Genomic DNA, 15,834 nt, shown 5'->3' on the forward strand with positions numbered 1-15,834 from the left:
ATGCATGAAACCCTGCCATGTTACCTCGTGCTACAAGTAGGCATGAAATTAGCCAAGCATACCAGAGGTCAACTCAGAGCACTGCAATTAGCTACAGTCTGCTTTTTGATTGGCCAAACCACCTCAGGGACTCAGATAAACCGTACTTTTCATGCAGTTCAGGAACTGTCATGGGAAGGTCTTTTGGAAATTTCGGTCTAGGGAAAGCGATTACACACAAAAACGTCCTTGCCTGTGGGCAAACGCTATTTACCCATGGGTAAAAGGAATAGTGTAACCACAACTATTGTCACAGTAGTGTTTTCTTGATCAGGTATTGATCTTGATAAGCAGTGTTTTCTATCGATCAGGGTCCGGTTGCTCGAAGGCTGGTTGGCGCATGCCGTTGGTCAAGAGGTATCGAAACCTAAAGGTTTGCATGGTATATAATGCTGGTTACTGTTAACCATGCTTCCAGCAACCCGGGCAAGACTTGCTGGTTACTTTAAACCTTCTGTGTGGCATATGAGTGATACACTGTGTATTACATTGAAGCATTATCAAAGGTGCTCTGTTTTCTTCCTAGAAACCAAGTTTTAACAAATTGAATGGGCCATTTGCTAGATACACCATTGGCTACAGAGAAAGTGGGAAAAGTCAATCAACAGTCAGTGTCCCTGGATCCGAAACATCCAATGTTACTTTGAGCAACTTGAAGAAGTGGACTGATTATCTAATTAACATCAGGGTGGAGAACAGAGACCACCAGGGTCCATGGAGTACTTATCGCCAAGTTAAAACAAAACAAGATGGTTTGTTGCCCAATGGTTTCTATTCAGTTGCACTGCAAGTAAACTCTGATGTTTAACGTGTGATCAAGCCATCATCATTAAATCACTCTAGCTTGGAAGCTAAACAGCAAAGAGGAGGCTGGGTAGCTAATGTCAGTGAATGAAGTGACCACAAGCATTTTGGCCTTTTTGCCTTTTGTACTAACAGCAAGTGATTGCAGAAATACATCCACCTACTAAAACACTCCATTGGAAAACTTTTAATTACTGTTTCCGTCCACGAACGTAGCATTTTCGACAAAACAAATTAAATTTACAGGCCAAGTTGATCATTGATGGCACTTGTCGCACTTGTTTTAACCCTTTCACTGCCACTTATAGATTTTACTCTGTCTAACGCCAGACGATTTTACTCGTCAATGGGGAACCCCACGGGGCTGAAAGGGTTAACAACAGCTACATTCATTAAAAAACTATGTCCCTGTTAACCCTTTCACTCCCAAGAGTGCCACTTATAGATTTTACTCTGTCTAACGCCAGACGATTTTACTCGTCAATGGGGAACCCCACGGGGCTGAAAGGGTTAACAACAGCTACATTCATTAAAAAACTATGTCCCTGTTAACCCTTTCACTCCCAAGAGTGCCACTTATAGATTTTACTCTGTCTAACGCCAGACGATTTTACTCGTCAATGGGGAACCCCACGGGGCTGAAAGGGTTAACAACAGCTAGATTCATTCAAAAACTATGTCCCTGTTAACCCTTTCACTCCCAAGAGTGCCACTTATAGATTTTACTCTGTCTACCGCCAGACGATTTTACTCGTCAATGGGGAACCCCACGGGGCTGAAAGGGTTAACAACAGCTAGATTCATTCAAAAACTATGTCCCTGTTAACCCTTTCACTCCCAAGAGTGCCACTTATAGATTTTACTCTGTCTAACGCCAGACGATTTTACTCGTCAATGGGGAACCCCACGGGGCTGAAAGGGTTAAAAGCATTTTTCCTTTTTCTTATTTATGATGAACAAACTAAGCTAGTCATGTTATTTTTAGTGAATGCACACATTGCGGTAAAAACAGACTTCTGTTGTTAATTACAGTAAACATACTTGTATTTTGAATGTTTATTTGTTGGTTTACGTTCATGTAGCACCCGGTGCACCACAGAATCTTCGATTGAAAATAGACAAGCCTAGTGAAAATACTAGACCGCGAATGACGGTTACTTGGGACAAACCTGCTGAAGAAAATGGTATCATGAAAATATACACACTGGATTATAGCTTTGACCTTGGAGGCGGTCCCATCTCACATCAATACCGCACAAATAGTCGCACCTTCAGTTACACTTTTGATGTTTTGGGTGGAATAGAGTACACCGTTGGAGTAACAGCTGAGACTATTAAACCAGGACCATCAGTGACTAAAGTGCAGCTGGTGCCTGTGTACAGTAAGTGAATATGATGTTGCTATCTTAGCAAGTGCTTAAAATAATAATTTTGACTTCAGGTACATGTAGATATTTTGGTTGTGTTAGGAGTTGTTTGTTGTCCTATGTAACCGATTTAATCTTATAAGGGTGTACATAATTATCATCAAGCAAAGTGTTTGATATAAGAACACTGCAATTTTTGTATTAAATTAATTCAATAATAATGTTCAGCAGCACAATCCATTTACTTTATTGGCAGTAAATACAGAAAAACTCAATGAATTCAACATTTCAACAAGCTCAGAATTGTGGAAGTTTATGAAAAGTTACGTTTTTGTGAATGTTACGATCCAAGTGAAGCTCTGGCCTCAATCAATACTTTTCACTTGTATTATCACACAGCGAGACTAAAAAAAGGAACTACAGGTATAATGGTTTTAAATAACACATATATTTGTGTACAATGATAAAAGCCAGAAAAAAGGCTCCCGAAAATGCTAGGTGACCCTTTTAGGGTAAAATTCGGTTAAAAATGGGCAATTATACCATAATTTAGAAGTTCGAAAATCCTAGAACAGGCAGGCAAGCAAGGAATTTTACAACAAATGTTCCGAAAATTCCAGATCTCTCGTCTTCCGAGCAGATATTTTCCGAAAATTGACGTTGGGTGCCCCTAGGCCTGTAGAGTTTACCGATCATAATTATGTATTCTCGAACCATGAGAACTTTGTAGTGCCGGTTGGTAAATGGCAGGAGATCAAACTGACGTGGGAAGGTGAGGTGTCAGCCACAGTGGACAACATTGTGAGGTTGCAGGAGAGGAGCAGATTAATGTTCAAAATGACCTGGTTTAGAGCATATTAAGCATTGTTACATTTAAGCATCAGGAAATGATACGTACTGACTACTACCTGTTGTAAGTCAAGAGTAATAGAACCATTGTCTAAGACACCCATAAATGTGATGATTATAGTGTAGGAGAGATATCCCACAGATGCCTATGCTGCTCTGACGTGACACCAAGAACATCGTCGTAGTGTATGATAACACTGTCGGGACTGTAGTTTTTGTGTTGAAAACTGTGAAACAAAGAGGCAAAACACTGTTTAAGTTATCCCCAGCATGAGGTAAAGAAATAACATCATTGCTTTTAAGATAAGTTAAGATGAACATTAATTAGTATTCAAATGGTCCTTGGTTTTCAGTGGTCAGATCAGTGCTATCTTGTAATCCCTTTGAGATGCATTCAGTTCTGTGATCATTTCTAACTTTTAATTACTTTACAATGTTGTTTGCAACATAAAAAGTACGAATAATGAGGCAAAAAGTTTAGAGAAATGGTCACACCCACAATGAATCATTGGGAAGTAATAGCCCATCGTTTAACGAATATATTTAAGTATTTCCTTTAAAATAATATGGATTGAAGACGTTACGATGAGTGCTAAATCAAAAGAGGTCATTGTAACGGCCGCGGAAATCTTCCGTCATTTGTTTTTTCTTAATCGCATAAGGTTGCACGAGTTCTTCGTTCATAGACGAGGATTGCACGTACATATCAAGCTAGCATGTATCTTTTTTGTGTTACTTTTCTTTGCCGAGAGTGCAACAGAGTTTTCAACATTTTCACAAGGAAAATTCAGCCGGACACATTGAGAAGTTCAGAGTTTTCGTCACAGTGATTTGAGGCAGCACCAAGTTCTCACGCTGTTTTAATGAATATTAACAACGTCAGTGTTAGAGGACTCTCATGCTATCCTTTGATAAGTCATTGGGTTCCCAGTTACGTGTATGTGTATAACAAATAAAGTTGAGCAGCCATTCCCTCATCGAATTATGGATAATTTTAGTCTTTTGATTAATCAGCATTTTGTGTTTGACTCTTTAAAAAGAAGGTTGGATACAATAAATGAGCCACTAAAGGGACAAGAAAAGAGCTTTTTTACGGAATTTTTTTTGTGACCTTTCTTTTGCATTTGTATTCCTGGATTGTTCTGTTGAGCTATAACTGATTGTGGATTATGGTGCAAATGATGAAACATCCTCACACTGCAAGAGTGAACTAGCCCAGCGCAGTCACAAATGAGTCTATTTTTAGAATACCCGTAACCACGAAAATCAGTTATGTCCCTGAAAAAAACATGGCAGAAGCAGTCACGCGCGACATGGCTTCTTCTGATTGGTTAAAATTGGCGGCCCTTTGATTGTTTCGCGCGCAAAGTGTATCTAAAAATAAATCAATTTGTGACCGTGCTGGGGCAAGACCGCGAAGAGATAGATCAACACTCTTATCTAATTCACTCTTTTACACTCTCATCATAAACAAGGCGTAATATATTCTGGGGCTCATTGAGATTCAAAGCCATGACCAGTACGCAGAACCACTGTGGTGTTCCACCAATGGAGCAATGAAACTTCATCTTTTGGGAAATCATTGTTCCAAAGTTATTAAAATGTAGATAAGAGCGAAGATCTTTCATTTGGTTCATTTTCTTTTACAATCACTGCTTTGTGTCATTGTATGATGCTGCTTTGCTGATGATGGTCATTTTGTCATGCAAAGCAATTTTTGTTCTTTTCGCAGAGCCAAGCATTTCTCCCCGAAACATCACGTCGCAAAAAATGACTGAGAAAAGTTTTAACATAAGCTGGAATGCTCTGTCGAGACGTCTTAGCAATGGTTATGTGATAGCTTACGAAGTCATGCATACAAGGAAGTCAAAATCAGGGGTGAAATCAGCTCCAGACTATCAAAACACAACAACAACAACGTCTGTAACTCTTTCTGATTTGTCATCATGTTCTCAGTACAGTGTTTATGTGCGTGCATACACTTCAGCTGGTCCTGGACCATTTGGCGCACTTCCTTCTAGGATTGTGACCAATGGTAGGTATTTGATGAGAGGTATTTCTTATTTCAATGGTGACTCGTGGATACTCGGAAAAAATCTGAGTGTTCATTTTCAGGAGTCTAACCTACGACCATATCTCAGTTCTTGTTCGGATGCTGTACTTCCGAGCCATACGAGACTCGTGTAAGCTAGGTTATCAAACTGGCTTCTGGTGACAATGGTCACACGGTACTGCTGCGACTTAAATTGTCGAAAGAGTGCGTTCTCGCCATTGCATTGAAGGAGATAGGAGATGTTTTCCCCATTAAATACATGAAGATCTAGAAATGTATTTCTTACTTCGATGGTGGCCCTGGATACACGGAAAAAACCTTATTGTTGCTTTGCAACCTTTATTCAAACATTTATAGTCCTGTAAATTAAGGGGAGCCATCCCGCAAGCGCAAAACGACTATCTAAATAAAATTAAATAAGTTAAGAATAAAAATAGCCTTAACAGAATTTCCTACAAAATATAAAATGAATAAAAATATATCATAGCATTAATTTTTATACAATATCAAAAATCATCGTTATTACTAAAATGCTCAAATAAGACTTTTTAAAATTGATCTGCGCACTAAATGTTAACAATTTCGCTTGGCAACGCATTCTAGTCCTAACAGTTCTACAAAAATAACTATTCTTTTTGGTCTCAGTATTTGGCAGTACTTCAATAACCTTGTTCTGACTAGAGTTCCTTAAATGCAAAAGTCAAACCTGCAACTTTCAGGTTATTTGACTAAGTTTGGTTTCTCTACATCCTTGTACCACCATTATTTTTAGTGACCTCTTTGGGAAACGTTCATCAGTGGACAATGACAACGAGAGCAATACAAAAGTGATACGCAACCTAAATACTGGGGATGGTCTCATTACAAAAGCTGAAATTTTGAAAGTCAAAAGCAAACTGAAGAATAAGGCAGTGTTACAACTAGAACCCTCGCTTAATTGGTTTTGTATGAGAATGTTAAAGAACAATATTGAACGCCGGATGACAAGATCATATTCCAAATGTAGTTCTGTATTAGTGAATGGGGAACTTCCATCAGTGTGTAACAAAATTTCTCCATGGGTGTTGCTGGTCACTGCCATCTTCATCCTGAACGTTCTAGTAACAAGGTTTTGTCGTGGGAAATATGGAATACATACTTATACATACATACTGAATTGACCGCGCCCTATGGGGCTTTTCAGGGCCAATGAAAAACAATTAATGAAACGACGGAACACAACAACAACAAATGTTAAGAATCCCAACTGGCCGAATGCAAACCAGTTGGCTATTTACAAGTGCAGGTGGGAAGATGAACCATGGACTACCAGGAACAAATTGGTGGTCAGAACGGGTCTTGAACCTCGGATCTCGAACCTCGGATCTCTAGATCTCAAGGCAAGCGCCCTTACCACTGGGCCATGCACTTGCCAAATTGTTTTATGGTTCGATCTATAGATAACCCTCTGACAATTATTTTGGTTACAGCTCCTAGTCCACCAAGTGACGTCAAGGCAGGTCCTGCAGATAAAAGAAGCATCACCTTGTCCTGGAAAAAGCCCAAGATATCCGGAGATGATGTACAAATGTACACGGTAATTCATTGATTTTTACACTTAGTTCAATTAGAAATTGCCAGGTATTTATTAGTGAATTATTAGTTTTCTTTTTGACCACTTTCCTCGAGCTATATGCCAAGGTTTTACATTTGAAAAAGGGTTTACTTTGTTAAAACATTTAGTTAATTGTGATAATTCCTTGGGTGCCGATATTTTGAATGACAGTGACTCAAGTTAACACAGGTGCTAAGGCGAGAGGAAGAAAGGAGGAATTTAGATTACTAAGGGCGTGTGGATTGTGTCAAATTTAAGGACTTGTAAATCTTTAAATCTGAAAATAGAGTAGGTGGGAAATGAAGACTAAGAAAAGAAGAGCTGAAGTTTGGAATGTAGATAAGCCCTTATTTACCCAGTTAATACCCAGCTTGAATCATCTGACATTTGTGAGGTTTTTGCTTTGCACTCATTTCAGGTGATCTTCAAAGGTACAAAGAGTTATTATCCTGACTTCACAGACTCTAGAACAGTAAAAACCAAGGCATTGAGCAAAGAATTTACCAATCTATATCCTGGCACAAAGTACGACTTTGTTGTGTTTGCTACAACACACTGTGGCAATGGGGACAACAGCTCCATGGTAACAACTCATACTTTGATTGCTGGTATGTTATTCTTTTGCTTTGTCTTTTCTTTTTAATTTCTTTTGTGCATGCTGTTTCAATCCATACTGCTTCACTGAGAACCATTGGATGAAAAAAAAGACGACCTCAAAATGTTAGATTTTGGGAGATCTTTGCTTGACCATCTGTCGGAAAGATCCACGATACCTGAAAAGTTTTGTTGAAAAGTTCAAGATCAAGCTTGAAGGTGGTTACTCTGCCTTCGTTTTTGTTCCTAGTGTTTTGGAGTCCACTTATGTTTACCAAACTTAAGAAGCTTTTCACAACATTGATTTATACATATATTCACTTGATGGATTGACGACAATCCTCAGAGAATTCAAGATCGCAAAATGCTCACTGTACACGTCTTAATATGAAGCTTAGCCTGCCTGTTTTTAAATACTTCACAGCTCTTTATTGCCTCTAATTTCATTGTTAAATATTGACCGAGATCTTACTACTGCTTATTTTTGGAACTGGAGGCGTTATCAGACACCAGATTTCTGTCGTTTTGTGACACAACAAACGCTAATGACGTTCTTTCCATTCTAGCATTTGTAAATAGCATCTTTGTTATTTAAAGGACAGTGTCACGCTATTTTAGTTAAACTTCAAAACACTAAACAACGGTTTTGAATCAATGAAGACCAAAAAATGTTGCTGTAGTTTTGTTACCAATAACCATTGAAGTGCACTGAAGCCATTCTTCGTTGTTTGCGGATGGAAAGGGATTGGAACTTGAAAAAAACTGGCCAGCTAGTCGCCAAAAATTAAATACGAATAGGTATTTGTTCCATAAATACATTTCATATCTTCTCAGTGGGTTGTGAGGAATGTTGTATGTGTGAGCTTAAGTACCAATTGAGATTTGTACCCGGTTGTGACCTAAAAACAGCAAATCTAGCGTGACAGTGCCTCTTTAAACATGGTGGTCTTTATGGGAGATCGCTTCAGCGAGTTTTCTTGTTATCACTAGCCCCAGCTGCACCGAAAAACCCAGTGGAAACCCAAAAGTTCGACCCAATTGGATCATCAGTGAATTTAACTATTTGGCCCGCAGACCAGGACAACGGCCCCATCAGGTAAGACTTCTCAACCAGCACTTAGTGAAGAAAACTAAAACCTCTCCAGAAGACATAAGTGGATTCTGCCACTGAAAGGCTTGTATCTGCCACGTTGCTTTCCAATGACAACAGGGCTCTTTGACAGCAGTCGCTGTACATTGTGGACGATCTTTTTTCCCTGCTCTTCCAGGTGATCTGGTGATGAAATTTAACGCTCTATCCCACAACCGCGCGCGGCCTTGAATGTTATTTTCGAATTCAACGTGGCAGAGGCGAGGTTAGATGTGGAGACACGGAATGATCTGTTGAGTTTTCGCGATTGAAATACTGCAGGAAATTTGGAAACAACACCAAGGCCGCGCGCGGTTGTGGGATACGGTGTTAAAATTTTTCTTCCCAGTCCTCCAAATTACGTCTGGTTGTTACATCCTTTGTAACTAGCACAACAGTGTCAGTCCACTACACTTTAATTTCTTATCTACTTCATTTCCTCTGTTTTATGGTTTTAGTTATTATCAAGTTTTGGTGCATCGAGTTGAGGATTGGACGGATAAAATCTCTGAATGGAATGATTTTGGACCTGATTTCTATGTTTCTGCTCAAATACCTGCAAGCGCTGTTAATCCCTCGATGACATTTGTACTTGGTGACGGAGGAGACATAGGTGGTTTTACTAATAAGAAGTTGTCACGCGGCCAGAAGTACAATGTATATTCCAGAGCAACAACTGCTAAGTCAAAGGTATACCATCGATGGTCTTTCGGTTGAGGTGGATTATAGCAAAACCACCCTTGGACACAGATAACAAATCAACCAATCGTGGCACAAAGATTGACACAAAGCAAATACATGCGGCCGGCGCCAAGCACGGGAAAATGCGTACCATCCAATCACGACTGGTTTTGACTTCGCCCCTGATTGGTAAAAAACATGTCCCGTGATTATCGGGTAATCGTAACTACTACAAAATTCTCGAATCTGATTGGTTCTGTGCCCCCCTATTTGTCGCGTAGTTGGCGCGCGATCACGTGGCTGTCCAATTACAGGTGTCCAAATTGAACATTTCGAAATTGGATACCTATAATTGGACACCTACGCCGTTCGCGCGTCAATCAAATGCCGCACTTGGATAGGGTCTTTCTTGCAGTTTTTCTACTGTTTGCAAAACAGATTGAACATAATGTTAACTTTTTTACACAAAAAGGTATTCAAAGACTGTTTATCTGACGAAGGGCTTACGATCGAACCCGACGTCGCACTACAGTTGCTTTAGAAAGTAACTCCTTCATGTCTACATCAGTTTTGTTGATGACACTGGAATGCGAGGCTAACCTTTAAATCGAAGAAGATTGAGTGTTTTTTAGATGACCTTGCACTGATGGTATAAAGCAATTAGAATACCTTTGGATGTATTCTACAGAAGCGTTCCACTGATGAGCAATTCCTCACCGGCGCAGCAAAACTCCTTGCGCAGATTGACGTGAAAGCAGGTAAGTGAAGAGCAACAACCACATTTGTTTGTGCCCGTATTTTTACGTTGGTTTTTTATAATAGATAACTTATAAGAATAAGGAGGGTCACTGGCCTCCTAAAATAAATAGAAAGCTAAAAGTACCAGGGAGGTACCGTTTAAGCTATTCTTGGTTTGTATCCACGTGATGAGACAGCCATGTTTGTGTGCAAAACACTAGAAAATGGCCACACAAGTTTTTGCATAATAATAGAGTCAAACTCCCAAAAGACATTTTACTGCATTGTTCTGTACACCAACATGGCCTCCGCGACGTCAGATGAAAACGCTCTATGCTTGGTTTTCATCCACGTGATGAGACGGCCATGTTGGTGTACAAAGCAATAGAAAATGGCCAGACAAGTTTTTGCATAATAATAGAGTCAAATTCTCAAAAGACATTTTACTGCATTGTTCTGTACACCAACATGGCTGCCGTGACGTCAGATGAAAACGCTCTATTCTTGGTTTTCATCCACGTGATGAGACAGCCATGTTGGTGTACAAAGCAATAGAAAATGGCCACACAAGTTTTTGTATAATAATAGAGTCGAATTCCCAAAAGACATTTTACTGCATCGTTCTGTACACCAACATGGCTGTCGTGACGTCAGATGAAAACGCTCTATTCTTGGTTTGCATCCACGTGATGATACGGCCATGTTGGTGTACAAAGCAATAGAAAATGGCCACACAAGTTTTTGCATAATAATAGAGTCAAATTCCCAAAAGACATTTTACTGCATTGTTCTGTACACCAACATGGCCGCCGTGACGTCAGATTAAAACGCTCTATTCTTGGTTTTCATCTACGTGATGAGACGGCCATGTTGGTGTACAAAGCAATAGAAAATGGCCACACAAGTTTTTGTATAATAATAGAGTCAAATTCCCAAAAGACATTTGACTGCATTGTTCTGTACACCAACATGGCCGCCGTGACGTCACATGCAAATCATCAATAGTCTGACTTGTGGCTGTGTGCGCTTTTGCAAGCATTTTCATCCCGACCACAGAGCAAAAATAGACTTCTCTCACGTTACAAAGGCATTAACAAACAGTAAGGGATGATCCCAACAGTGGGTGGATCGGAGATACGTCCAAAATGCACGTAATGGTCTTTATTGGAGTTGAGCCTACAGGCACGTTTTCTTTGTTTAAAACTACATGCAAAAGAGGCTAAAGGGTCATGTCAATACAAAATGACCTCTTAGCCTCGTTCATGTGGCAAAACCGCTGATAACTTCGATAAGGGCTATTAGGTGCACGCCAGCTTTGATAAGCGCCGCAAAGTGTTCCCTTGCTTTTTTCCCCAACGTCAACATCACTCTTGTCCCGGAATCATACAGACAATTTATGTCACAATAAAAATGCTTTGTTTTTAGTGAAAGTGCACTTAGCTATCAAGCTAGTTTACAGGCACCCCACGTTTTAATAATCAGAAAGAAACAATTCAAACTCAACAGAAACATGATTAATAATCCCAACTGGCAGAAGGCAACCAGTTGGCTATTTACAAGGCGAGGTTGAGTTGAATCCGGGACAACCGGAAGCTAATCCAAACCGGAAGTTTGAATGAGATTTGAACCCAGGCCAACCTCATGAAAACCCAACACCGTATCCACTGGGCCACACCACCTCCTAAAAGTGACCCATAAACTCAGTTCTTTGAGTAAAATAAAAAGATGGATTTATCGTAACACTGACTGGAAATAGGTATCAAATGCTCAGACTTAGAGGGAGTGAATTCGAAGGGGTTTCAATTCTGACTTCGTCAGAGCTCTGACGAAGGGCTTAAGCGGATGTCACGTTATTTCAGGTTGTTTAGGGGACATTTTTAGGTGATCAGGAGTTTAAAACTACAAAATGGTAATGCAGAATTTATTTACTGATAAAATTATTGTTAGATCTCAAACAAGATGATTCTGAGCAAAACGGGCCTTTATCAAGGCGATTTGCCGTAAACTTGAAAAACGTCGGGCCGCCGGAGTTTTTTCAAGATTACCCAACTACAATCCGTTTCAATCTTGTTCATTTGTGTCCATCCATGCGTCTATTTTCTTTTGTTGTATTACTTTTATGTTGATCAACGGTTTTAAGTGGTTATTGCAATGTCTCATTCTACTTTTTTGTTCATTTTTGGTGTCGTAAAATTAAATCATTTTGCGTGACATAGAGCGGTTTTCAATTGAATGTCGAAGGTAATTAGCGAATTGCTGTGGTTTATACTTACTTTACTCAGTGATTGGTTCAAAGTTCTCGCGCCAATTTTTCAACCAATCAGAAGTGAAACCAAAACCAATCATGGCTCGCGCGTGCACATTTTCCCGCGCTTAGTGTCGGCTACTTGTAATTACTTCGAGTTTTGATTGGTTTACTAGATTGTCTCCGTCCTTTTTGATTGGCCAAAGTAATTGCTTTGGTTTTGGTTTTACGACACTCATTTGAAACCGCTCTAGCCCCTAACGTCAGCTTGCAAATCGTTCCAACAGTGATAAATTTAACTTAAGAGCAGTTTTCAAATGACTATAGAAAATAATTCGCGATTGCAGTTGCCACTCTTGGTCAGTGATTGGTTTAAAGCTCTCGTGCCAGTTTATCCGCAAAACCAATCGCGACTTGCACGCGCGATTTTTCCCTTACTTGGAATTGCTTTGGATTGGTTCACTGCGCTGTTTGCACCTGCTGTGATTGGTTGAAGTAATTACTTTGGTATTTGTTTTACGACACTCAATAGGCCATTTCTGAGATCATGTCTGTCTCCTCTTCAAACCGAGTCTAAGTGCGAAGTTTTTGTTATGAAAATTAGTTTTCATTCATATGTAAAGTAGAACTAATTACCATCACAAAAACTTCGCACTTAGACTCGCTTTGAAGAGAAGGCAGACATTAACTCAGAAATGGCCTATTGAAAACCGCCCTTAAACCAATGTCTGTGGGATTTTGTCTTGGTTTTAAGGTCACTCACTCAGATAATTTAAACATCTCTTATCTCATTTCTAGTTGCATCTAACCAAGGAAATAAAAGTGTCGAGAAGTCATCTCCTGTTGCCGCCATTACCTCTGTAGTTGTTATTGTAGTACTCGTTGGTGTAGTAATTGCTGGGGTCGTTATTTGGAGGAGGTTAGCCTGCTTTATTTATTCTCTTTGTCTCTGTTGTTAACAAACGCAAAAACACCTCGTTTTTATTACCAAACATTGCTTTTCAGTCTGCATCCAGGAACGAGCAAATTTGAAACTCATTACTAACCAGAAAGAAATGGCAAGGGTAAAAAAAAGCACAATTGTGGGTTCCTAATCTTAGGACACTCCATTGGATTGTTATAGTGGTTATGTCATTGATTGCGTTTTTACTTTGTTAAAAAAAAACATACTGTTTACGTTTAATTTTCGTGGAAAGAGGAGAGAAAGTGAGAAATGTGCTGGAAGAAACAATTTGGGATCAGTGGTTTTTTTACAGAAAGTGTGGTAGCTCTGATTGTTTGAGAAAACGCCAACTTTTTTTCGGCTGCATGTATTTAGGTTGGGACTTAATATTATCAATTTGGCACACGAATTTAGTGAAATTTATTGAAAGAAAATGTTATAAATCCTGGCTGGATTGCGATTAAAAAACCGAAAAAGTGATGATGAATAATTTTCGCAGGCGCCGTCGCCAAGATGAACGCAGTTCAAAAACAAATGAATCACATCCAATGACAGAGGTCAGTTTTAATGACGCTTATGACACTGTGCGACCCGAGGGTGGAGGTTCACGACCGCGTCCCCCCAGTGAGGAGGAGCCAGGTGTGTATTTGTCATGTTTACAAATTTTACTCCCGCTGTCAGTTCACAGGCCACTCGCGCCAAAGTTCAACATATTATTAGCCAACCAAAAGGCTGATACGACAATTTTTCACTAGTGAAAAAAAATAGGCCATTTCCGAGTTCATGTCTCCCTCATCTTCAAAGCGAGTCTAAGTGCGAAGTTTTTCTTATGAAAATTAGTTTTCATTCATGTGTAAAACAGAACTAATTACCATCACAAAAACTTCGCACTTAGACTCGCTTTGAAGATGAGGGAGACATGAACTCGGAAATGGCCTATTGTTCGCCCAATCAAAAGGCCGATACTACAATTTTTCACTAGTGAAAACATCGTATGTCATTTTTATTTCATCACGGAATTGTACGTAAATGTCTTTACTTATGTACTTAACGGTTGATCCCAATAGAACACGACCTAAATCTCTCCATTTTTTGAACTGGTATTCGTCTGTTAAGTCATGCAGTAGGATAGTGCAAAAGATAAAATGATGAGCACTCGTGAAAGACTCTATCTGCATGAAATATCGCACCCAATTTATGAATTTTATGCTTGTGAAAGACGCCTTTTTAATATCCAGTAAATTAATGCTTGATTATTTTCTAAAGTAACTTAACTCTGTGTTCTGTAAGGTGAGACAGTGGAGGCAACAGCTGATCCTATATACGGCAACACCGCAGCTGATGATTTGGATGATAAACCCAAGCCAATCCCTGTCAGTCAGTTCTCAGAATATGTCACTCAGTTGAAGAGAGAAAAGAACGCAGGATTTGCCAAACAGTACAAGGTAATCAAGTGAAGCTATGATCCTCGCAGTTATGAACGCAATTTAAGCAATTGCGTAGAGATTCCTGAAAAATTAAGAACTTCAACGGCGAGCGATACCGGTGCGATGCTCTAACCAAATGAGCTATGAAGCCACTGACGTTGGAAGTTGGTCGTTTCTTGTAATAAACTTGTTTGGTCCATTTACTAGCTTGTAATACACCTGTCATTTGAATTAGATGACTATTCATAGTAATGATTACTTTATCGAAGTCTCAGTCTTATTTTGCTGGGCACAAGTGCTCTACTAAATCACATGAAGTGAAATCAGATTAGTCAGGTGTTGGTTTTGATGAGAGGGCAAAACCGGTGAAGCCAGAGTAAAATCTCTCGGGGCAGAGAACATAGCCAACAAATTCAACCCTGTTATGCCACTGAGTAAGTGAATCGAACCCGGGACACTTTTGTGGAAAGCGAGTGCTATCACCACTGCGCCAAGATTTCTCCTCCAATCCACGTTGTTGAACGTTTGTTGTCATCATTAACAGTTTTCTCTGTTATCCGCAGTGCACGTGAGGAGATGGATGCAGTCAGCTCATTAGGCAGGAACTATGTCACTGTCAGTCAGTCAATCATTTGATGAATCACCCAACTAGCTTATTAGTCAGTCAACTAGTCAGTCAGTTGGCCAGCAGGCCAATCAGTAAGTCAATCAGTCAGTCAAGACATCAATCAATCATCCAATCAATCAATGAGTCGGTCATTCAGTCAAATGGTGAATTAGTCTGTCATTCAGAAGATAGGTCAGTCGATCAGTTTGTCAGTAAGTCAGGGAGTCTGACAGTCAGTATTTCAGTCAATAGGACAGCGAGGCAGTCTTTCTTTTCCTCAATTTTTAGTAACTAAGGATGTGAATCAGTTCGCAAGGCAATGAAATCAAGAAAAATTCGGTAATCCCTCGTTCCTTCATTGTTTACATATTAAAATTTCTATATTCGTAGCTTCTTGCACCAGGTCAGCAGTTCTCTTGGGATGATGCTAAGAAACCAGGAAACAAGAATAAAAATAGATACGCAAATATCATCGCATGTAAGTGGACCATTTTTATAACGCGCTGCTGATTCAGCTCAATTTTCATTGGTTAACTTTATCTAAGGACCACATTCGTTATAGAAGCAAAACTGAAGCGTGACACTGGCCTCTTGGAACTCTCTTTATCTTCATGTCAAATTTACTACCCTCAGTTGAAGACTTTCGATCTGCCATTGAAAGCTTAGAATGTGATTGTGACTGCCGGCCGTACTGTTGAATATGGCCCGCTAGTTAAGCCAATCAGAGCGCGCGTACTATCTGAGAGATATAATTATTCGCCTTT

General features: G+C 39.7%; 2 protein-coding genes across 9 annotated transcripts in view; one reads left to right on the forward strand and one right to left on the reverse strand.

Annotated features, from left to right (window-relative positions):
• The window catches only part of LOC138022878 (receptor-type tyrosine-protein phosphatase S-like), a 199,015-nt gene that overhangs the window by 160,318 nt on the left and 22,863 nt on the right, over positions 1-15,834 (forward strand). For all 4 annotated transcript variants that reach the window (XM_068869866.1, XM_068869868.1, XM_068869867.1 and 1 more), the window contains 12 exons: positions 566-791; positions 1,926-2,225; positions 4,792-5,094; positions 6,582-6,688; positions 7,125-7,314; positions 8,291-8,396; positions 8,888-9,119; positions 9,799-9,868; positions 12,892-13,012; positions 13,536-13,675; positions 14,327-14,481; positions 15,461-15,548. In XM_068869866.1, coding sequence (XP_068725967.1) covers positions 566-791; positions 1,926-2,225; positions 4,792-5,094; positions 6,582-6,688; positions 7,125-7,314; positions 8,291-8,396; positions 8,888-9,119; positions 9,799-9,868; positions 12,892-13,012; positions 13,536-13,675; positions 14,327-14,481; positions 15,461-15,548 — 2,038 coding nt within the window. The remainder of the gene's footprint in view (positions 1-565; positions 792-1,925; positions 2,226-4,791; positions 5,095-6,581; positions 6,689-7,124; positions 7,315-8,290; positions 8,397-8,887; positions 9,120-9,798; positions 9,869-12,891; positions 13,013-13,535; positions 13,676-14,326; positions 14,482-15,460; positions 15,549-15,834) is intronic.
• LOC138022885 (uncharacterized) overlaps positions 1-15,834 on the reverse strand; it is a 158,542-nt gene that overhangs the window by 78,847 nt on the left and 63,861 nt on the right. The window lies entirely within an intron of this gene.

Source organism: Montipora capricornis, chromosome 11, assembly GCF_036669925.1.
Source record: "Montipora capricornis isolate CH-2021 chromosome 11, ASM3666992v2, whole genome shotgun sequence".
NCBI lineage: Eukaryota > Metazoa > Cnidaria > Anthozoa > Scleractinia > Acroporidae > Montipora > Montipora capricornis.